General features: G+C 48.6%; 4 protein-coding genes across 4 annotated transcripts; 1 reads left to right on the forward strand and 3 right to left on the reverse strand.

Annotated features, from left to right (window-relative positions):
• Positions 1-2,193: 2,193 nt before the first annotated feature.
• On the reverse strand, positions 2,194-2,595 carry HD556DRAFT_1383407 (uncharacterized protein). Its single transcript, XM_041303304.1, has 2 exons — positions 2,331-2,595; positions 2,194-2,306 (listed from the first exon to the last, which is right to left on the reverse strand). Exons 1-2 carry the CDS (start codon positions 2,503-2,505, stop codon positions 2,245-2,247), a joined length of 237 nt encoding a protein of 78 aa, XP_041158613.1. The 5' UTR covers positions 2,506-2,595; the 3' UTR covers positions 2,194-2,244.
• A 690-nt stretch (positions 2,596-3,285) lies between these two features.
• Positions 3,286-3,687, forward strand: HD556DRAFT_1383410 (uncharacterized protein). The gene is made up of 2 exons (XM_041303305.1): positions 3,286-3,550; positions 3,575-3,687. The coding sequence occupies exons 1-2, from the start codon at positions 3,376-3,378 to the stop codon at positions 3,634-3,636; spliced, it is 237 nt and encodes a 78-aa protein (XP_041158614.1). The 5' UTR covers positions 3,286-3,375; the 3' UTR covers positions 3,637-3,687.
• Positions 3,688-5,390: 1,703 nt separating this feature from the next.
• HD556DRAFT_627227 (WD40-repeat-containing domain protein) lies at positions 5,391-6,523 on the reverse strand. Its single transcript, XM_041311128.1, has 3 exons — positions 6,203-6,523; positions 5,504-6,134; positions 5,391-5,414 (listed from the first exon to the last, which is right to left on the reverse strand). Exons 1-2 carry the CDS (start codon positions 6,369-6,371, stop codon positions 5,773-5,775), a joined length of 531 nt encoding a protein of 176 aa, XP_041158615.1. The 5' UTR covers positions 6,372-6,523; the 3' UTR covers positions 5,391-5,414; positions 5,504-5,772.
• A 2,032-nt stretch (positions 6,524-8,555) lies between these two features.
• On the reverse strand, positions 8,556-9,368 carry HD556DRAFT_1240001 (uncharacterized protein; the record flags this gene model as incomplete). The annotated part of the gene is made up of 1 exon (XM_041298085.1): positions 8,556-9,368. The coding sequence occupies one exon, from the start codon at positions 9,366-9,368 to the stop codon at positions 8,556-8,558; it is 813 nt and encodes a 270-aa protein (XP_041158616.1).
• Between the last annotated feature and the right edge of the window lie 1,249 nt (positions 9,369-10,617).

Below are 10,617 nucleotides of genomic sequence, written 5' to 3' on the forward strand. Positions count from 1 at the left end.
TTTGTTGAAGGCTCAAATATCTGGTCATGCCTATGTAATAATGTATCTCACTTCTCTCCTGAACTCTTATGCGTATTAAATATTTGTGTATTCCTTCGCTACACTACGTACTGCTGTATTTGCACTACATGCACATAGATAACGGCCGCGGAGGATGGATAATCGAGGTTTAAACAATTATATGACAGTTCCTATTAACGCCACTTCTTCAAGCACCTAGTAAAGCTGGAGGTAGGAACTAAGTCAGAGGAGCCGACGGTCTCCCGCAAAGGAATCTGCAACGTGCCACCATTTGTGAATCAACCTCGGCCTGGCATCAGCCCGCGCCTCAAGCTTCGAAGTTCAAGCGTTATGGATCGATATCAAGGCGCACTTGATTTCAAACGAAGCGCCTCTTTTTGAGTTTATAGTTGGAGATGAACGAGGGGTGGCCATAATGGAAGCAACAAGTAAACGAAAATGGATGCATCGTGTACGGGCCTAGGCATACCTTATCGATGACAGCCATGAGTTTCCGGTTCTTATACATGTACAAGAACACACGCCCATGAGATCGAAAAACCTATCGGTTAGAATCACCACCAATATTTGACATCTGCTAAGAATGACACGGGCATAACGCTTTTATATTTGTTCTGTCATGATATTCTACATATCATATTGAAATATGTGACAACTTGAACTAAATGATACAACATGACAAAGGGAAATGATATACACGCCACAGTATTGGGCTTGAGGGTGGGAAGAGAAAACGAAGAGTAGTGTTATCTTGCATGGCATGCACTCAGTTAAGTTCAGCTGGGAACGACAATGATGTTGCATGGCACATACATATAGACAGCGCAGGTTTTGCACACCGAAATATCATTCTACCCACTCAACGCAGTCTTTTGTGGGAGTCGAGCGTGCTCTGGAATATAGTTTAATTCCCATACAACTCACAGGAAGAATCAACCGGCTACCTTTAGGACCATGCTTGTCGGCGCTGTCCTGCACACTCTCCCGCTCGCATTCCTTTGACAGGCGTTCGAGCGAAGCTTGCCATTCTATGAGCTGCTTCAAAGTGTGCGCAGCGATATTGCGAGAGTACTCGCGCAGTTCCGTGGATGTTTCCCCCATGATAAGACTTTTGAAGTTTTTGAAGAGTGAGAGCAGAATTACTGACGTCATTATATGTGTGGCAAGCAAACAGTGAGAAAGCTGCGGATCTAGATTTGAGATGAATTTTCAAAGAGGCGCCAGTCTTCTTTCAAGTTATATACGTAATCCCATCCAGGTCTGCATGGAGGCCCTGTTGTGATCTGAGTATGGGAAGAATCAATGAGATTTTCCAGCTGACAACTTTACAAGAACCGTGAAACCGGACTGAAACGAACAGTGAAGTGTAAAATGAACGGATTGTGATGAGCCCGCTCGTGTTCGCTTTGAAAAGAGCACTTCGAGTGATGTCACACATGAGTGAGAGCGTAACCTTTAATCGCGTGCTTCACGGAGTGTGGGGTTTGGAGTTTGGAGTTAGGTTCCCCACGGACCGCAAGATTCGATTTCCTTCGACGAGAAGGTTCTAAATGGAAGCGAGCTCATGCCGAAACGAATCTACTCCACAGCTACGTTTCAAAGTTTGCCAGTAACCCTGGACCTACCGCTCTATTCCGCAGTATGCAGGGACATGGTTACGCCTTGTGTCACAAGTGGAGCCTGAGGTCATTCTCGTCATCTGATTTCAGGTAGTAATTGTGAATGACAGTACCAGTAACTCACCAGTGCCAAACTTGCCGAGTAGAAATTCCAGATCTAGCCAAAGTTGAAGTCAGCCCTGAAATATAGAGGACATCCAGGAAACGGCCAGTCTGGGGCCAAAGTCTGGGGCGGAGTCTGGGGTCAAAGTCTGGGGCTGCGGCTGACGCGTGCGGAGCTTAATTCTGAGTTCCAATTATATCTGGTCACGTTTGCAATACCAGTGTGACCCGTCCATTGTGAGTTGTGACCCGCCCTTTGTGACCTCTTGCAGGCCGCACTGCACTTGGTGACATCAATGATCTCGATCAGTACTCAGTACTCCCAGTGAGAATCAGCTGTGCTCGAATAGGGCTGAATGTGTTGAAATGTGCATTTGAGAGACAGCGCACATACTCGCGCATTTCGCTCGATATCCGGACTGACAGCATATTTTCTATAAGACGGGGCAGTGCCCCATGTGCTCTATTGTGCTTCTTTTATATTGCGCACATTTAGGCGCATTCACGCACACTCGCGCTGTCCTCCCAGAATGTGCTTAAATAGTGTCAAATATGCTTTGATTGCTTAGTAGGTATTATGCGGAATACAATCGGTATACGAAAGCAGCTGGAAAATAGTGAAACCGATGCGAAACAGGTGGAGTATACCTCGAAAGTACGTTGAGAGCCGAGCATAAACGAAATAGACAACAGCCTGAGAGCGGATCGCAAACATCGAGAGCCGAGCAGAAAGGATGTAGACAGCAGAGCAGATCGAAAACATGTTGAGAGTAGACAGCGGAGGAGATCGAAAATGGGAAGCAGAAAACACAGCAACGAAGGTGCGGCAGACACTGGTAGCAGAATCAAGACACGTTGAGGAAGCACAAGTGTTGGGACAGTGGATTGACGATCATAATTTTGACTGGTTTTGGTGCGGAGAAGCACGAACATAGCATGCTAACTGCATGTGGTGAGTAGATTGGCGGGTGTGTCGGCAGCCGCTAGCCATCTACGACGGGCACACTAGTACTGGCAGGAGGCACGATGATGGCGGGTGGCTTTGGAATTGTCACAAAGCAAACACGTGACAAAAACAATTCAAACTCAGCCCGGGTCAGCCGTGTTTGCCGAACGCCCCAGACTCTGGCCCCAGACTCCGCCCCAGACTTTGGCCCCAGACTGGCCAGATCTCTGACATTCACGAAATATAGAACGTTGCACGTCGAAGTGGTGAATGTCAGAGATCTGGCCAGTCTGGGGCCAAAGTCTGGGGCGGAGTCTGGGGCCAGAGTCTGGGGCGTTCGGCAAACACGGCTGACCCGGGCTGAGTTTGAATTGTTTTTGTCACGTGTTTGCTTTGTGACAATTCCAAAGCCACCCGCCATCATCGTGCCTCCTGCCAGTACTAGTGTGCCCGTCGTAGATGGCTAGCGGCTGCCGACACACCCGCCAATCTACTCACCACATGCAGTTAGCATGCTATGTTCGTGCTTCTCCGCACCAAAACCAGTCAAAATTATGATCGTCAATCCACTGTCCCAACACTTGTGCTTCCTCAACGTGTCTTGATTCTGCTACCAGTGTCTGCCGCACCTTCGTTGCTGTGTTTTCTGCTTCCCATTTTCGATCTCCTCCGCTGTCTACTCTCAACATGTTTTCGATCTGCTCTGCTGTCTACATCCTTTCTGCTCGGCTCTCGATGTTTGCGATCCGCTCTCAGGCTGTTGTCTATTTCGTTTATGCTCGGCTCTCAACGTACTTTCGAGGTATACTCCACCTGTTTCGCATCGGTTTCACTATTTTCCAGCTGCTTTCGTATACCGATTGTATTCCGCATAATACCTACTAAGCAATCAAAGCATATTTGACACTATTTAAGCACATTCTGGGAGGACAGCGCGAGTGTGCGTGAATGCGCCTAAATGTGCGCAATATAAAAGAAGCACAATAGAGCACATGGGGCACTGCCCCGGAACTCAGAATTAAGCTCCGCACGCGTCAGCCGCAGCCCCAGACTTTGACCCCAGACTCCGCCCCAGACTTTGGCCCCAGACTGGCCGTTTCCTGGATGTCCTCTCGAAGTGGAGGTCTGCTGGTACCACCGGTGGTATGCCGCAAGTCGAGTTGTTCATGGCTGCACACTGAGTAGAACGATTGCTAGTAATGTTGAGTCTGGGAAATGAAGGGGATTGCCTTTCCCTGGGTCCCAGTCATGAAATGACCTTGCAATTGATAGCTTGAAGGTATCTATGAATCTAGACCAAGTGCCAATATTAGATCGATACTACGGTGGCCTGGACCTTAGGCGTCAGGCCTTAGGCCTTAGGTATTAGGTTGTAGACTGAGTGATGCCTCTCCGAGTGGCCAGGAAAAAGTAAGCATTCAAACTCCGTGCAACAACGGTGTGTTCCTGCTCCGCGTCATTAACTTGAACGCTTCAAAATAACTAACAAACACACGCGCATGCCCAGATCTCATACTCATATCTCATCAGGGAAATAACTTTGTGCACCACATGACATCGACTCGGAGGTGTAAAAACTCGCCCATGCTCAGGCTGGCATGAAGAACGTCCGAGTCGGTGAGAAACATTGCAATTCAGATACCTTTGAGGTAGCCTGATATGTACACAACAAGTGGGGTCGCAGCAAGTGTGTGTAACTGTAGCACGAGCAGCAAAATAGTCTGCAAAAGCACACCAGGCGGAATAGGGTAAATTATCGAGTCTCAGTGGGAGTTCAATTTAGCTTCAAGACTCATGCGAGGGAGCACGACCACAACTACAGAATAATCCGCAACACCCAACTTCATAAGAAACAGTTCCCGTCCTACCATTTGAGCCTTGCATTCCTGTTGGTTGCCCCTTGATACACTCGTGTCCCCAGCATGGCTTGAGGTTGACCCGGTTGCGTTGAACTGCCAGCCTCATTGTTTGTACGAGGCATAGCTGCGGCCGTTTCGGCGTCAATCTCAGGGGTAATACCATATCTCTGTAAATTTGTTAAAGAGGGTTGAATATTGCCAATGTCGAGCACTCACATCTTCATCGCGACAGGGAGCTACGACAATGTATCTAGAGAGTCCTACAGGAAAATGACCAATGCCGGGGCTCGAACGGTACTGATTGTGGTGCATGTGCAGGTAGAGTGCATTACGCCAACGAAGGCCGAACGATTGGCTAGCAGGAGTTGCGGGACGGCGTGGGGTTGGTATTAGCATCCCAGAAGTCTTTGCCCTGTACGAATATTAGACTTGCATGATCCGAGAAACGAGATTATACTGAAATATTTCGCCAAGCCTCTGTTATTGGGCTGCTGCTTGGAAAATAGACTAGTATGCATGATCTGACGATGCAAATGAGTAAATGATTTGTTCACAGCTTATTGACGCACATCTCTCGGTCGGGCTGCACGTCCCTAGTAAAGAAGTAAGTTACAGTGCACAAGGGAAGTATAGATGACTTGCTTTGAGCTTTGCATTGCCCTCATCCACATTCTGAACGACAACAAAACCCACTTAGAAAAGATGCCTACAACATATTACAAACACTCACATCATCATTGCCTCGAGACTCCACAAATAAACTTTTGCATCTGGTCCAGCACTGGTGATATATTTTCCGCCAGGAGACACGACAACAGTATAGAGTTCGTCGTCATGCAAGAGCGGGTTGCCGACTAGCTGGTTCGTCTTGAGGTCCCAGATGCGGATCGAGTAGTCAAGTGATGCGCTAACAAGATGGTTTTCATCAGGAGAAAGACAGAGGGAGGTGATAGTACGGTCATGACCCTAGCTCCTTCCCATCAATCGGCGACCGCCATTTTCAAATGGTGGGATTGACTGACACGGAGAATATGTGTGCGGCATCCTTGGACCAACATAATTACGTTACATCGCTGTCGTGGCCCTCGATCTTCATGAGCAGCTCGCCGTCCTTTGACCACATGTAGATTACTTTGTCCTTCCCGTCGCTTGTGAATTCGTCCCCTTGTGGAGAGTATCTGACAGCGCAAACCCTTCCTTGGCCGGTCTCTATCGGTGGTGCTATTTATCGACCAGTATCCGAGTTCCAGCGTCGTATGGTGCCGTCGGTCGATCCACTTGCTATCTCTAGGACATTAGGAGACCAGTCGAGGCACCTCACTTGACCATTATGGCCCTCCCACGGATCGCCAACCATCCTGCCCTTCTTTATGTTCCACAGCCATAGTCTGCCGTCCAGACTTCCACTCACAACCATCGTCTCATCCGGAGATACAGCCAAACTGGTGCCCAAGCAGGCAAGGCTCCAAATGATTTTGGAATGACCCTCAATGACGCATTTCGGCGCCAAGCTCGCTGATGGACGAGTGTACATGATTCTGTTAATCATCGAATAACAACGCCCGCGAAGGTGGTAAAGATGGTCGACTATTTTTTATTAGAATCAATAAATAAGCTGACCGTATCGTAAATATGAGCAAAAAGTTGATCCCGACCATATTTTGATTTTTCTTTTCTTGCAGGTGACGAAAATTTGGTTGGCTTGATCAAGAGGAAAAGCCTAGTGATGAGAAATGGGTAGATGGTATGATGTGATGGAGGGAGGGAGAAAAAAGAGAAACCTAACGTGCAGGTCAATGTATCCCATTCGCGTATGGTAGCCATTGGTAGGGTTGGAAGTAGAGCCACGCAAGCGACGAGTCATATGATGTGATTATTGGTGTTTCTTGTGATGGCTCTCCAGACAGCGAATACTGAACGCAGTTGACAGAACTGACACACTTGATTGGATTTCCTTATAGCTCCCAGGCTTTGGTGTTCCACAGCTTCGTTGTGTCGAAATCTTTTCCATCGGGAGAAAAGTACAGAAAGTACAACGAGTAGATGTGCCTGAAGTGGGTTTTGATGGGTTCAAGGGTGAGTGATTCCCAGTTCCTCCGTGCCAGGCGATGACCTCTCTCTTGAGCAGATTAGCGCTTGCTATCAATTGCGCACCCAGTCAGTTCATAGTGGTGGTATGAATTGTGGTGACAGTCGACCATTCCTTTACAGTATGACAATGAGTGGATACGTCGGACCTTCTGTCGAGTCGACCGTTGGTTGTTATGTAAAATGATACACCGTGAGTCACGTGATGAACATTTACTACTCGAGTTTTCTGGGCTACTAGTACCGTATTTGTACCCGAGATTTGTTAAACGTTCGCATCATTATCTGACTAGTTATTCAGGCCTCAGGCCCAGGTTCAATGCATCCAATACTGTCCTGAAAGATACTTTTCTAGTTTTGCAATGGATGCAAAGCAACATTGAGGCCTTCGGTGGAGATGTTTGTTTCAACTCGTAGTGCCAGATGCTCACAACCATTTTACAGTCCACAAAAGTAATTTTTGCTGACGAGTCAGCTTGTGATTTTATCGCTAGATATTCGAGTCTAACCTGAAATACGGAAGGCCCCCGAGTTTTCAGTGAGTGCATCATCAAGAAAATAATGTAGCGGCTGTCCGAGTCTGACTTCAGAGTCACCAGGTGCTGCCGTTCTTGAAAGCGATTTGTCATGAACAATCCTTTCTCTTCGCCCAAGTTAGCTCTCAGTACCTTTTTGAAATTCGCTATATACGTCGGCTACACTTTCAACTCCTCGATGGGTCGCATCAAGTTGTATAGCGAACACGTCGGCCGGAGACCTTTATTTGCCTTCTAGTATAAGCTAAGTATAGCATGAGTATCGTTGTCAACGGGGAACACGTCCTAAACGACATTGCTAGCAGCATCATGGATGGCATATACGCGCGCATGCTCATCTTCTGGGCTACCAGTCAGTGTGACTCAGCACTGTCACTTCCTCCCAACCACCCGGGCCATCGTCCCAGACTCGCCTTCGTCTTCCTTTGTATCTGAGCTCCCTAACTACTTCAACAAGACGCGGATTCAGTGAATCTTGAACTAGACCCTCACGAGACCTGTTCGTCCACTGCCGCGGTATAAACCTAGCTGCCGAAACGTATACAAGATCTTCTTCACCGTCACCCTTGGTGTTCGTGACAACAGAGATTGGCAATTTCTATCAATTGCTTACTGACTTTCAAGTGTCTGTAACGCAGGAAACCATCGAACGCTGAACTTCCTTTGTATGGACGGGCGACCTTAATCACGAGGGTGCTACTGTTCAGTGGTAACCATATACTGGAGATAACGAGTTTGTTCTTGGATTGACAGTGTTCAGCCCTACCATGTAGATCAGTCTGATCTCATTCGTACTCAGCTTGACTTAGAGTATGGAGTTGGCCCGTACTGATATTCGTATATTAAAAGTGCACTGGTCATTGATAACGCACAAGGAATCACATCCGGGCATCAGGATGTCTAAATATTCCAACTCTTACAGCTGTCGAGGCACTGCAGAAGTGTAAGCAAAGAGACTTTTGATGAATGAAAAGGGTCCGCAATCAAATCCAGTAGCGATAGAGAGTAGCAACGACAAGGTATCTGAAGTGTAGAGAAAATCCAGCATGTGCAATATAATAGAACATGAATGTCTAGGTCAGAAGGGCCAAGTTGAATAAGCAACAGATGCAAAAACAAAACGATAATATAAATGAAAGAAGTGATATGGACAACAATTTGATAAAACCGTAGAGGAGCAGAGAAAACAGGACGATAAATCAGGTGACTGAGATAGAATATATCATAGGATCCTTTTAACAATGCAAGAAACTTGAGATTGATACGCGATCAATGATGGATATCATAAATCTCCAATTATGCTGGTATCATTGAGAAAAAAACAACGAAATCAACGAGGGCTTTGGTAAAGAGGAGAAAACCTTACCAATTACGTGCTTGTCATTCAAAATGCATTGAAGCCATCCTTCAACATTTGGGCCAGTTGACTTGTATCAGCTTGGTACCCGCTTACCCGCTTTTGAGATAGGAATACTGGGAGGGCCTGACCGGCTTCGCGCAAGCAGTCCACGGGAATGAGACCCTTCTCGTTATCATCCAAGAATCCGCACTGCTTCTCGATGAACGCCCAGCCGTCGTCGAAGACCTTCAAAACGAGGACTTGATCACCCGGGGCGACAGAGACTTCATCGTCTAGGGTAGGGATGAATGGGCGATGGATGGTCTCGAATTCGGGTTTCGCAGGATCAGCAAAAGGGTTAGGAGGTGTGCCAGGAATAGTTGTCAACGAACCGCTGGGTGGTGATAGGAGGAAAGAGGAAGCGGTAGCAGAGGGCAGTAAATCAGAATTGAATATGGGAGGAGGAGAGTGGATCTGAACGACAGTAGCAGCGGATGACAAAAGGGCAACGAGGTCGTGACTAGCAGAAACGGACGAAGCACGCTGCGCCTGATTGGGGCAAGGGGGTGGTGGCCTTGGAAACGCGAAGGATTCTGACGGAGAAAATGGACGGACGGACATGGGACTAGATGATCCGGGAGGATTGAGATCATTTCCCATAATGAGGTACTGAGTGTCGGGGTCGCTCCCGATACTCATCATGCTATTCATGGACTCTCTACGAGAAACAGCACCAGCAGAAGGGAACAAGAGCGAGGTGCGTTCGCGCACTTCCACCATGGGAGGGAACTCGGGAGTGGTGCCGAGTGCGGCGAGATCAACACTGCGGGATGACGTCGGGGAGTCAATGCGGAACATGAGTCCTTGATCAAAGTTGGTAGCAAAGCTGCTGCGAGCACTCGCCCTGTTTTGGATAGGTTGTTCCCCACTTTGAGGGTCCCGCACACCACCTCCTACGACAGATAAACTACCTGGCAAGGTATTTCCGCCGAACCGCCATTGTTGGCGGCGCTGGAGACGGCGAGCGATGGAGCGACGCCGCACGATGAGCACGATGAAACCAATCAGGAATAAAAAGCATATGACAATGATTCCTCCAATTGCGCCCGAGGACAGTTGGTGCGAAGAAGTCGCAGTAAGAGTAGGAGTAGCGTCACTCGGGGAGCTTCCGACACCACTGGATGTACTCGAGCCTCGGAGACCGGCGGTTGGTGCACCCGTGGACTGAGACATCTTGGGATTGCCCGTTATTGTGGGGTTGTGCGTCGAAAATGAAGACTGAACTACCGGAGTGCCTTGGACGTTCACGAGCGGCCCTCCGCTACCGTTAGAATTGAGATGGCTGCCGGTACCATTGATGAAGGAAGGTGTACCTCCCGGAGAGGAAGGGGAGCTTGGTGAGGCTGCCAGTGATAATGTACGCGTGGAGGTGCTGCTACTTCCCTCGGGGCTGTTCTCACCGTTGCCGCCTCCATTTCCACTTCCACTTCCACTTCCACTTCCATTTCCCGCTCCAGTTCCACCGTAAGTTTCGGTTACAGTCCCACCACCACTGCCACTGCCACTGTTACCTCCACCCCCACCCCCACTTCCACTTCCCCCCCCAATTCCGCTACCACCTCCACTTTTGCTACCAGTCCCACCTCCACCCTCGCTACCGTCTCCACTTCCGCTACCACTTCCACTTCCACTCCCACCTCCGTTACTACTTCCACCCCCACTCCCACCTCCGTTACTACCTCCGCCCCCACTTCCACCTCCGTTACTATTTCCACCCCCACCCCCACCTCCGCTAATTGTTCCGGTTTCACTGCTACTGCCTGCGCTGAAAGTGGTAGTATGGGTTGGCCACAAAAATGCTGTCAACGCGCTTGGTGGTAGAAAACCCATTACTGAAGAGCCCCCACCGTTATCTTCACCGGTAATGGATATCAGGGGAGCAAGTATCGTCATCGTGACAGATGGTGGCGGGACGGGCAAGCTAACAAGAGAGGGATTGCGCTGGTCGAGTGCCCTGTTGGGAATCGCGCGATGTCGGACAGAGACGTGTTGCATCCTGTATAAAAAAGTAGGATATGCAGTACTAATAAGAGAACGAGACGTTAAA

Source organism: Suillus plorans (genome assembly GCF_016647745.1).
Source record: "Suillus plorans strain S12 chromosome Unknown HD556scaffold_40, whole genome shotgun sequence".
In the NCBI taxonomy this organism is placed as follows: domain Eukaryota; kingdom Fungi; phylum Basidiomycota; class Agaricomycetes; order Boletales; family Suillaceae; genus Suillus; species Suillus plorans.